General features: G+C 47.3%; 1 protein-coding gene across 3 annotated transcripts in view; it reads left to right on the top strand.

The window, feature by feature from the left end:
* Positions 1-1,045: 1,045 nt before the first annotated feature.
* Positions 1,046-12,667, top strand: part of igf2b (insulin-like growth factor 2b) — a 53,758-nt gene continuing 42,136 nt past the window's right edge. The window contains exons 1-4 of one of the 3 annotated variants that reach the window (XM_061676647.1): positions 1,059-1,188; positions 2,033-2,183; positions 3,120-3,298; positions 4,456-7,817. In XM_061676647.1, coding sequence (XP_061532631.1) covers positions 1,111-1,188; positions 2,033-2,183; positions 3,120-3,298; positions 4,456-4,695 — 648 coding nt within the window. In that variant the 5' untranslated portion in view covers positions 1,059-1,110 and the 3' untranslated portion in view covers positions 4,696-7,817. Of the gene's footprint in view, positions 1,189-2,032; positions 2,184-3,119; positions 3,299-4,455; positions 7,818-12,667 lie in introns of those variants that run through there. The other 2 variants (XM_061676648.1, XR_009768548.1) reach the window with 2 other exon arrangements.

Below are 12,667 nucleotides of genomic sequence, written 5' to 3'. Positions count from 1 at the left end.
GCTCTGGAGTCGACCGCAGTGTTGCGACCTGTGGCCACCTACTTGCGTTATGTTGTTGAGCCACAGGAGGGTGATGTCAACCAATATTTGAAGTGCAACGGACCTCCGGGAACAGAGCGGCCTTTTGTTGAACGATCCTGATGTCATTCATGTGTTCTCAATGGGGAAAAAAGCAGAAGCAATGAAAGTGGCATTTATTGGTGGCGGTAAATAACCATGAGAGTGTGTGTTTGTACAGGGTGTTGTGCGTGCGTGCGTGTGTGTGTATATATATATGTCGGAATTGGGATCCGTGGTACTCCAGAGGGAACGGTTGACAAACAAGTGGGGCCGGAAGTTGGGGGGGGGGTCGTGAGGATAATAACCTCACCTGCTCGGCACGCTTACCTAAGCCGTGAGTGATGTTCGCCCCAGTGGAGTTGCTCAAACACAACCAAAGCTTTGTTTTTCTTGCCTCGCCCGTGCTCGCTCCCAGGAGGGCTCGGGCGGGCGGGGGGGGGCCCTTAACTGACCCCCTCCCCGGCTCGCTCACCGTGACTTTGTCGGTGCATCGCTCGGTCACCAAAGAGGCGCCGCCGGCATCGCTCTCCTCCTGGCGGCGTATCAGCGCTCATTGACATTTGACCCCTCGGTCAGGGAACAAAAAGTTGACCTCGTCAAGCACACGCACTGCTTTAACACCGACTGGGAGCAGCGATGTGCAGAAATGTCTTCCATTTGACGCCCGTGCCACATTATCATAAGTTGGGATTCTCCTTCGAGGTTCCTCTCTTTTTCCTCGTGGTTCTTTCTCCAAGCACTTTTTGTGTAAGACATCTCCTCCATGTTTTCTTTCTTTCTTTGAACCGCGCCATGAGGAGGAGGGGGAGGAGCGAGGGGTGGAGTCTGGGTGTAAAGTGGGCGTGTTTTGGTATATAACACTTCTCCCTCAGAAGTTTGGTCTGTCGCCTCGGTCTCTGGGACAGCCTCTCACACATCATCTAACTAACCAACTGGGGAAACTAACTCACCTGCAAGCACCCGACCACCAAATCAGAGCAACCTTCATATTCTTTCAGTTTTCATTTTTCTCTCTTTTTTTTTTTTTTTTTGTGACTACTGCCGACTGTCATGGAGACCCCGCGATCGAGACCCGGACACAACTCATTTTGCCACACCTGCAGGAAAACGGAGAAGAGCAGAAGAAAGGTCAGCAACAAAGAAGTCACTATTACTTGTGCACTTGTTGGTGTTTCTGATAGACCGTTTGCATAAAGGCCAATAAAAAAAAAAAAAAAAAAAAAGAATTAACCCCCCAATATATATATGTGTGTGTATATAGGTGTGCGACTTAACTTACAATTGACATGCAAAAGTTCAAGGTGCATAGAGTGCATGTCATGCGGAGTCAATATCAGCGTCGGGGGACATTGAATGCGAAAGATAAAGATAAAGGATGAACGTGAAGGGGACATTCGGGTGCGCGTGCGGTGTGGGGTCACCTCCAGATTGGACTTTTCAAAGAATATCGACTCGTCACGGGGGCCGTTATGATGCAAGTGCATCCGTAAATGGAGACATTTAGCGGAATAAATAACAATATCAAGTGTTTGAAGTCGTGTTGTGTTTTCATGTGCGTGAGCGGGGGAGGTTTGGACTGCACGCGGTCCTCTCGGGGATGGTGCGGGTCTTATTTGCCGGCAGATAGGGGGCGGTAGGCGAGGGTCACTGCTCAATAAAGAGAGAGCGAGGGGGGGGACATGCTGAGTCGAGCTTTTCTGGTAGTTAACTATCGAACAGCCGCACTCGCAGAGTCTGCAATGTTGTGCAAGAGGTAAAATCGCACTCGTCTAGTGGTTTTCCTCCTCGATAAGCTCCCCTCGCTCCTCTGTGCCGAGTTGCGACAGAGGGGATTTCAAAGTGATTTTCATTTCGACGTAAGAAATGAAGAACAAAAAAACCCAAACCAAAAGAAAAAAGTCAGTCACAGCAGGATCGTCGCGAATGAAATGATTTGTCTGCGAGTTGACCTCGGCCGTTTGTGTGTTCGCAGATCAAGAAGATGTCTTCATCCGGCCGTTCGTTGCTCTTCGCACTGGCTCTCGCCCTCTACGCGGTGGAGATGACCTCGGCGGAGACTCTGTGCGGGGGGGAGCTGGTGGACGCGCTGCAGTTCGTCTGCGAAGACAGAGGCTTCTATTTCAGTACGTGAATGCGCGCGTATGGGCGCTGCGGCGTCGCCTGGCTTTTTATCCTTTGAGCGCATGAAACAAACAAACAAAGACAACAAGAAAAAGCCCAGCTCCCGTTCGTTCGCACAGCCGAGACGACAGCGCGTGCGGCGTCTGCGTCTGCGGCTCCGGGCGTCGCACGCCAGAGCAGAGAAGCAGCCGTGGCACGGACGAGGCCGCGTAGGGCCGCTCCAGCGACGGCGCCTCGAGAGCTCGTCTTCACGGGCCGGGAGACCGCCGTGGTCCGAGGAGGTTTTAAACTCGTTCGACTTGTGCGGCGTCATGACGAGAAACCCTGTTAAGTCTCGTGCGTTCGCGTCGTGGCGCGATATTGGCAGAAAACACGTTGACCTTCGACAGACAGGCGATGTCTTTGCCCGTCGCAGATCACGGTCCACTTTGGATGTTGTCGCCTCCCTCTGTTCATTCTCAGCCGCCGTCAAAATCTTGCCTGGCGTCTCGTTCAAATGAGCCCTGAGCGCATTCAAACACTCGCCACCTTTCACCTGGTTTTCTGTCTCTCTCGCTCTTTGGATTTGCATTGGCCTCCTGCGTTTCAAGGCTCACACGCTCTCGCGCCGATCCTCCGGGCTGTTTTCCCTCCTTCTCTGCCCCCTCCTCATCCGAGTTAGCTCTGCTGACTCCACAAACGACAAGGTCAGCGAGGAGTTTCCGTGATGTATTTGCTCACCTAAGGGACGGGCCTCTCCGTCCCGCTGCGCGGTCGCTCATTACGGGGCTTCCCGATCGCCCTCATCAGATTATCTTCCGCGAAAGAAAGAGATTTGTTGCAGTCGGCCACCGACTCATTGTAATCCTGCGCAAACGACCCGGATCGGTTTCTGCCGAGAGTTTGCGCTCCCCGCGTCAGGCCTTCTTTGCCTCACATGACTCTGCGTCTCTCCCCAGGTCGGCCCACCAGCAGGGGGAACGCCAGGCGCGCCCAGAACCGTGGGATAGTGGAGGAGTGTTGTTTCCGTAGCTGCGACCTCAACCTTCTGGAGCAGTACTGCGCCAAACCCACCAAGTCCGAAAGGGACGTGTCTGCGACTCTACAGGTCGTACCGGCGATGCCTCCATTAAAACAGGTACGCGTCACAGCGGCGACGACACAGCAGTGTGGGAACCGGTGAAATTCTACTCCTCCCTTCACGGTCGCCTCTGTTCACCTCTGCCTCACCCCTATATCCCTGTTGCGCACGTTGTGCAGACCGAAATGTACGCACGAAGCGCTCTATCTTGTCCGATGGTCTAGCGATAAGCGGTTCCGTGCAAAGTGCTGACCGTCATGGGAATCGTCCAGATAGCCGCGGCACATCGCGCTCAAGAAAGGACACGCTCGCACGCTGGCCGAGACCGCTGGTCCGTGACGGAAACGGTGTGTTCCTGAGTGTCAGATTATTTGGTTGCTGGTCGCGCAGCTGCGACCTCTCCGAATCTGGCAGGCGTGGTTACAAAACAAAAACCCCAAAACACCTGACTGAGGTCACATGTGCAGGGAACCGACTTAGTGTTTCACACGTCGCGGCGGCTGCGTTAACAACGTCGTACCGATTCCTGCCATCCCTGTCGTGTTCGTGCGTCAGTGACGAGCAGTTGCGTGAATAGCGCGGTCCATAGGAGAAAAGTAGCAGGACTCTGAGTCTGGAGGGGGAAAACGCCGACAGGGAATTAGTTTGGACATGTCCCCGGTTTGTCCGGGCAAGGAGAGTCGATGGGTACGGCCTGCTCTGAGGCCCAGCTGTTCTTAAGCTATTGAGTGGCCCTGAAGTGAATGAAGGGGGATAAACACTCTTCAAGTGGCAGGACCAAAACAAGCCATTCACATGGATCACTGGCCACTGGCGCATAAATTCCAGCCCCCTTGCTACCATTCCTTCTTGTTTCTCATTCAGCAAAACACCTAGCATTGTTAACTTTGCAGTGTTTATATTGTCATTGAATATGCAGCAGTTTAGTCATTCGGCTCCTCGTATGTATACGAGGCAAGCGCCAATCCTTTTCACGGAATGTTAAAGAGGCCCAACTGAGCGCTTGTTGACAGCTTCTCTCAGTCGAGGAAACCAAAACAAGTACCGTTTGGAAGCGAGCCGAGGCTGTTATGACTCGCCGCTTTGAGAATGACATTTGATTGGCCGAACAATGAGTGAAGAAAATAAGCATATCACCCGTAATGAACTGACTCCACCTTCTCCTCTTTGCTTCTGTTTTTTTTTTTTTTTTTTTTGCCGGCACGCCACAAAAGGAAGCCCCGAGGAAGCAGCATGTGCCCGTGAAGTGTTCCAAATACGAGCTGTGGCAGAGGAAGGCGGCCCTGCGGCTCCGGAGGGGTGTCCCCGCCGTCCTGAGATCCAAAAAGTTCCGAAGGCAGGCGGAGAAGATGAAAGCCCAGGAGGAAGCGAGCTTCCGCAGGCCCCTGATCAGCCTGCCCAGCAAACTACCGCCCGTCTTGCTCAGCACGAACAACTATGTCAAGCACAAATGAGCCCGTTGCCAGCCCTTTGCACAGACGAGGGTTTGGAAGGACAAAAAAGCCTAGGGATTATAGCTTTGTCTCTGACGTCATTTCTGTGGCAGTCCTCTTTGACCTCCCCTGCCCTGTCCGAGCCCACCGATTCCACCCTCCCCCCCCCCCCCCCCCCCCCCCCCCCCGCCCATTCTCATCCGCTACTTCTTGACCCCCTGCCCCCTTTCTAATACCCCTCCAACCCTACCACCATCCTCCGGAACACAAACATGCCTTCACATTCTTCCTGTCTGAACTGTTTTCGCGAGCTATTTCAGTCACTGACACAAAAGGCACAAACACGAATGACGAACAAAAAGTTAACAATTTGACTGAATGCCAGTCAGGTGGACCCGTGAGCAAAAGAGTAAATGGAAGGGAGCAAGAAGATGAAAGCGATCTGTGGTTTGCAAGTGTCAAGAGGACACCTAACGGAATGTTTTGGGGTTTTTTTTTTGTTCCTTGTGGAAAACAACTCAAAGCGAGGAGAAGCTTGCAGGAGAGAATCCAGTCCACATACTTTTTTTTTTTTTTTTTTTTTTTTTCCTGAGGCAACCCCCCCCCCCCCCCCCAAAAAAAAAAATCTGTAAAATCTTTTAATTTTATTTTTTAATTTTTTTTTAGTTTGCACCTCTACCTATAAAGGGACTTCCACACTGTAAGGAATTATTTTGTAAAATTAGATTCCTGTTCCAGCACCTTTTGATCACAAACAAAAAGCAGAAAAGAGTCTGCAAAATTGCACATTGCCACGGATTACGTCAAAGTAAAGAAAAATATATGGCACTATTTTTTTATGAACAATGAACGTGTAGCTTAAAAAATGCTATGGTGCTAGCTTTGGGAAAGGACTCAAAGAAGAGGTTGAAAAGCACGTTTGTTTTTTCTTTGAAAATATTATAACTTTCCGTTTTAAGGAAAGAGTGACTTTTTAAAAAAAAAAAAAAAAAGAAAAAAAAAAAAAAAGGGATTACGGATATGGGGGCGCTCCTGGCAGCGGTAATGTCAAGGGGGAAGTGTCACTGAGAAACTATGGGGGTGACGTTGGCATCAAGGCTCACAGGAAGTGCTCGTGGCTGCTCATCACTAGTTTGCCGGCATACGTGGCAAGGGGGACAAGAGACCCTGGCCCTGGCCCTCCTGTCTCCCGGAGGCAGACGGACACAGGGAACATAAAATGGGACACCGTGGACTGCCTGGATTGGGACGGTACAACGGTTCTGGGACAGTACTTCCTGTTTACTGTGGCTTTGCGGACTGCTCTGACAGGAAGTATCATGGCATGGACAAGTGGGATAATTGATGATTTGATTTTAGTTTGATCTTACTGTTTCTTGTTTTCTTTTCTTAATATTCCAATGAAAAAAGGAAACCGCCCCACCTGTTTCTGGTACCATGACATTCCTGTTTTTCCAAGTTAGGCATTTTTCATGGTTATGTCATGATGTTATTAAACCGTTCTTAAAAAAAAAAAAAAAAAAAACAAACAAAAAAAAAGGCACAGACATTTTGATTAAAAGGGAAAAAAAACAGCAATAATGTCAACTAACATTTATTTTTTATTGTATATCAGTAGTAGTCACATGCGTTTTCCTGAAAACAAATACTTGACTATAGCTATCTATACATATATATGTATATATATATATATATATTTAGATATATAATTAGTTTCCAGGGACGTTGTGTTATTTCCTATAGTCTGAGCTGTATCTTGCGTAATGAGCCGTCAAGCTTTTTTGTTTGTTTGTTGAAATACAAATAAGGGCACTGTATAAAGGCATTATTTATTTTGTTATAAAATATATTTGAAAATTGGTCCAAATAATATGCGCAGCACTGATGCTCAACTGACGGATTTATTTTGTATGATCTCTGTTTTCCAATTGGAGCTGTAAGGCTTTTTTTTTTTTTTCTAGATGCTTTGTACCAAAAATAATGTCTTTTATCCCCCTTTTCATTTGCCATAGTTACTATAAATTAATATTTTAACAGCATCATGTAGTCTGAATTTTGTAGGCATGTTATGTCACTGAAATAGTCACATACTCTTCATAATAATAATGATCTGCATGGGTTTCCAGAAGCTTGTCAAGGTTACAAGAGAAACGCGAAGTACGAGTGAGCAACTCCATTCACCGAAACTGTTCAACATCAGTTGTATTCAACCCACTATGTTTTGAAGCCACTTTAGTATTGATGGCGGGGAAGTGCTGAGTCCTTAATTAAATAATGTCTTCATAATTGTGCTCGGTCTCCTATGATGTTCTAAGGAGCAGCTTGCCTATGCGCCACTGCTGCGGATATTGCCATTTGCAAGTGTGTCGATCAGAACAAATGTCACTACAGGGTCTTAACTCGCACATTGCGCCTTCATCGATGGCCGTCGACTCTCTCGCTAGATGGATCGATGGCTCGATGGCTCGTCAAGATCAGCTGACAAGGGCCTCGATCTGGTGAAGCATCACCTTCCGCTCGTCCGAGCATTTAATGAAGGGCTGATGCAGTCATAGGATCGGGGTAAAGAAAGAAGTGCTCTGCAGGGAAGAGTCCTATTTCCCGAGTATGAGAGATAATCGCGTGTGCGTGCGTGCGCGCGTGTGTTTGGGGGGGGGGCTGAAGAGTTGTTATTTAGAACCTTCCATCGTCATGTGGCAAGCCACCGAAGCCTACGACTGACACCCCACCCGCCACTTGTGTCGGGTTAGACATCACCCGAACGGAGACCTAAGCAATACGAGCCATACTGACGCGAAGACTCAGGAACAATACTTCTGTCAGATATCTTCCATGTAGTTCTCTGATTATATTCTACTTCCATTGTGCAAGGAAACGCAGTGCAATTCTCCTGACGATTATTCTTATGTCGGGTCTGCATTCATTCGCTATTGCAATGTTCAAATCGGCTCCTCTCGTGTTGTTGGAATGAAAGACAACCGCTTGTTTTCGCTGAATGCGAAGAGATATCACGCCGAGCAATGGCAACTTCGTGTGTGTCACTCGCTCACTCGGCCTGTGTGTATTTGATGGATTTCACCTCCGCACGCTAGAACGTCCGAAATGCACAATTCATGTACTTTGATTTTAATATCAATAAAAAAAAAACATTTTATCAAACATACAATATGTAGAATAGTTACTGTTGTATCCTGTGCGTTGTCCACCTTCCGCAAGGGCTTGCTGCTTGTGCAATCTCAACTTTGTGTGCTCAACTTTGCCTTTTTGGACCTCTTTCAGAAGCAGTCAAAGGTTCTGTGCCGTTTAAATGATTTATTGTGTCTTGAGGCTTTATAAAGAATTTTCTGCAGCTTTCATCTTGCCGCCCTCCCCGCTTTTTCTCCACCTCTGCCTGCCTCCATATCTGCCCTTCTGTCTTCTGTACTGTGATAGGACAACGTGTGCACATCACCACCCACGTACAGCAGGCAGAGCGGCTGCATGCACTTCAGTCCTTCCTCTCCTGCGTGCCACACTAAATGTGGCCTGTTGTCACATCCATGCTGCAGTGGCATATAACTAATGGAGCAAGTTCCCATTCTGTAGCTATGTTTGGAGGCCGACGTCTCAAATGATCACTTGCATATTTGGAAAACGGCATGACCTGTTTTTGCAGACGTGCACGCGCATACCCACCCGTGGTTCGTCTGTTACCGGGCAGAGTTGCAGTTGAATATCTTCCCGGAATGGAACCGTTTCTGGACAATGTTTCATTATGGTGTTTACGTTGAGCTGTCACTGCTGTTTCATTTTACTATCAAAGAGTGAAAGCCCGAAAATGAGCAATGCGACATTTCTTTATTGCCTAGCTCTGTTTCATGTCTCCGCGGGATTCTGTGCGAGCGTCGTCGTGCTCTCCCTCGAGTCGTGCAAACGACTCGTGCTGTTTTAGAATGGCTCCCGCATGATGCAATTGTCATTGTAATTTTTCCCGCTTTCTCCGTCACCGCGCTTTGTGACGTAGCCATCGGGTGTTTGTGCGACGAAAGCGCCACGACACTAGGCACTTCCTCGTCGCGTGGGGTGTTCGGGTCACCACTTTGGCTACTAGGTTCAACCCAACAAACAAAACTTGGACTTAAATCCTTCATTTGATGAAACCTTTAATAACATAGAGGTCAGAAATTGTCATACGGTCAAGACAAGGTGAATGTTATTTACATAGTGGCAGTTTCTGTTCGGACACTGGTTGTCAAGAGGAGCATTTATTTGTGTAGCTTTTTTTTTTTTTAAATCAGGCAGGCGCACAATATCTTGGCAAAGGGATTTTTTGTTTTCGTTGTGTGTAGTACTGTACTTCCATATCTTCATCAGGAGTTTAAATACAGCGTAAAGGCCATTATTCCTCATACCATAACTCTCTATTTTTATTACGACAAAAAAAAAAAAAAAAAAAAAAATCATTCCTCCCGAACGTTTCATGACCTTTTTTAATGTAAGCATATACTGTGTTGTACACATAAAGTGGATTAGAACGCCAGAAGTCACCACCAGGATCCTTTAGATCCTTTCCTTAAAATTGTGCAATAAGATCAGTGAATATCTCTTGACCCAACTTGTTACAGGATTTAGCCATTTTACGGTCTTTTGCAGCCAGTCCAACATTCGGCCTGGGGATAAATGATTTTTGGCCGGAACTGCACACGTTGACATCCTGGCAAATCACAATATTGATAAATCGCTTACGATTCCATGAAACTGTGCAGTTGATGAGGGCGAGAAGTACGCTATGTCGCGTTGTCCTCGACGTCACCAAACGCCGATGCACATCTGCGTGTAGAAGCGTGCTGTCACATCACCGCAGCATAATTCCGATGAATGAAGAATTTCAAAAAACAGGAGCTAAACAAAGAATAATCTCAAACGAGCGCATTCATCCCATCAGAGAGGCCTCCTGAATGGCAGAGTGGAGTGTAGATGTGGGTGGCACAACTCTCCCAGGCCTGACACTGGAAACTGCCAAAGAGCACACTAGAGTTAGTTGTGGTTGGCCGGATGCATGTAAGGCCGGGCCAACTATTGAGGCGCAGGGTTCGTCAAGCACAGACCATCGCAGCCCAGTGTGGCCACACAGGCCAATTAAGACAGGCCTTCTCTCTTTTCTTCTCCTCCCCTCGGCTGTCGCTCTCTCATCTTCCCCCTCTCTTTATCGCTCTCTCTCTCTCTCTCTCTCTCTCGTACTCCCTCTCTTTCTCTCAACCTTCACAAAGCATGCTGACACATTCCTCTTATTCCACTTTGCCCCTCTAATTGCAGCCGGCTGAAAAGAGGGATGGAGAGGGGGAAATGAGATTGAGAGAAAGTGACAGAGAGAGGGAAAAAGGGGGTCATACCACAGAACCGTACACGGCCAGGACAAACTGTACCGGCCTCGGGACGAGTCCACGTCGCTGTGCGCAGTGTGCATCAGGTGGAACATGAATGTGAGCATGAATCACCTCTCTGTTCATTCATTACACAGATATCTCAAAGTTTTGGCTAATTTTCAAGGAGCGACGTATTCCTCAAATCCAAAATATAACTCAGTCTGAACCTTCGGCTGGGCTCGGAGTATAAAGAGGGGATTGTGTTTCTTCAGCACCCCACAAAACTAGCTAATTGTTGATTCTTAATCAACCGGTCGCTGCAAGGAGGCTATCCTAATTATGTAACTGTTGATTCTCATGTGCACTATATTGCCATAAGTATTCGCTCACCTGCTTTGACTCAGATAGGAATTTAAAAGACATCCCATTCTTAATCCGTAGGGTTTAGTATGACATCGGTCCACCCTCTGCAGTTAAAACATTTGAAACTCTTCTGCAAAGGTTTTCCACAAGGTTTACGAGCGTGTTTATGGGAATCGATGTTGGACGAGAAGGCCTGGCTCTCGGTCTACGCTCTAATGAATCCAAAATGTTCGATAGGGTTGATGTCAGGATCGTGCTGGCTGGGCAATTTCATCCACATCAAACTCTCTCCCTCATCCGTGTCTTTATGAACCTTGATTCGTGCAAATTCTTCCCACAAAGTTGGAAATGTCCTGAGCTCTAGTGAAAGGAACTCTGAAAGCTTCAGAGATTTTGGACAGTCGAAAAGCTTGGGGATTACCCCTTCCTGTCCCAATATGTCTGTGCACCAGTGCACAAAGCAAGGTCCACAAAGACATGGACGACAGAATTCGGTATGTGTGGCCTGCACAGAGTCCTGCCTTCAACCCGACAGAACACCTTTGGGTGGATTTCGAGTGGATAGTGAGCCAGGCCTTCTTGTCCAACATCAGTGTGTGACCTCACAAATATGTTCCTGGGAGAATGGGCCAAAAAGTCACTCCTAAACCTTGTTGAAAGCCTTCCCACAGGAATTGAAGCTGTTACAGCTAGTTGCAAAGGGTAGACCGACATCATATTAATCCACATAGATTTAGAATGGGGTAACACTTGAAATCATATGTGAGTTAAGGCAGGTGAGCAAATATCGTGTATATACAAAGAAGTGAACGTTGAAGTTTTTTTAATTTGTGTGATGGGGTACTGGAATTTAATCCAAACAAATAAATCATGACAAATTGTCAAATGAAAAATGATTTCCAATTTGAAAAATGTGACAATAACAAATTATTCACGATCATGAAAACAACTGCATGTCATTCTTATAGTCTGCACTTCCATCGTCCATCCATCCATCCATTTTCTGAGCCGCTTCTGCTCGCTAGGGTCGCGGGCGCGCCGGAGCCTATCCCAACTATCATCGGACAGGAGGCGGGGTACACCCTCAACTGGTTGCCAGCCAATCGCAGGGCACACATAAACAAACAACCATTCGCACTCGCAGTCACACCTACGGGCAATTTAGAGTCTCCAATTCATGCGTGTTTTTGGGATGTGGGAGGAAACCGGAGCGCCCGGAGAAAAGCCACGCAGGCGCGGTGAGAACATGCAAACTCCACACAGGCGGGGCCGGGGATTGAACCCGGGTCCTCAGAACTGCGAGGCAGATGCTATAACCAGTCGGCCACCGTGCCGCTAGCCTGGACTTGATTGTGCGCAGCAAAAAAAAAAAAAAAAAAAAAAAAAAATAAATAAATAAATAAATAAATAAATAAAAAATGAGAAGGATCCACAAAACCCACTCAGAACCTAAACATAGTGTTTTGGATGCTGCTTCTTGAAATATTGCAATTTTGAGGGTTCTGGTGTCAACACACCATTGAACTGTCAAAGCCTTGGTGGATTTGACATGGACGTGTGCAAGGCTGTTTTGTGTTGGGAAGACAGTTCAGCCATATAAAATCCCAACAGTAGAGGAAGTGGTTTTCTGTGTGGTCACTGGGTCACTGCATGATAATTTGCTTTCACTGGAAAACAAGGGGTCACAGCTTAACACTGAAACGTACTCTGTGTGTGGTGTCGAGGCCGCCTGCACTTCGCTTTCTCCCAGGAGTCAAAAGCCCCGGGTTTCAGATTTTATATCTAGCAATACGGTTCGCGTATTGATCAAACTTGTTCTACACAATCTGCATTTCATATAGCCCCAAAAAAGAAAACAGAATTAAAGGTGTTCCCAGAAGAGAGAAGTCATCGGCAGTGCACTTTTAAAAGCAAAACGCTGCACTTAATTAGACAGGGAGGTCAGCATCTTGCAACGTTTAAGGTTTCTGACTTTGTAACGCCAACATTATGCAGGTGGGTCCTTACTTCACTCTCCCAGGGCATTCATCATTGTTGCACGTCAGTTTCACAATGTGGAGGTCACCAGGGTACTATTTGGACTACACGCACGCACGCACGCACGCACGCACGATTTTTTTTCAGGCTCATTTGAAGATATGAAAAGCAAGACAGCAAAAGGGAATATTGACTTGATTCATGTCAGGATCCAGTGGCTCATTCAAAAAACATTTCAAAGAATATTGAAGGAGATGTGACATCATTTGTGATGTTAGCAAATGTTGCGCTGGAAGACGAAAACTAAA

This window comes from Phycodurus eques, chromosome 5 (genome assembly GCF_024500275.1).
Source record: "Phycodurus eques isolate BA_2022a chromosome 5, UOR_Pequ_1.1, whole genome shotgun sequence".
Classification (NCBI taxonomy): Eukaryota; Metazoa; Chordata; class Actinopteri; order Syngnathiformes; family Syngnathidae; genus Phycodurus; species Phycodurus eques.
The sequence above is the reverse complement of the archived record's forward strand: the minus strand, read 5'-3'. Positions and strand labels throughout refer to the sequence as shown.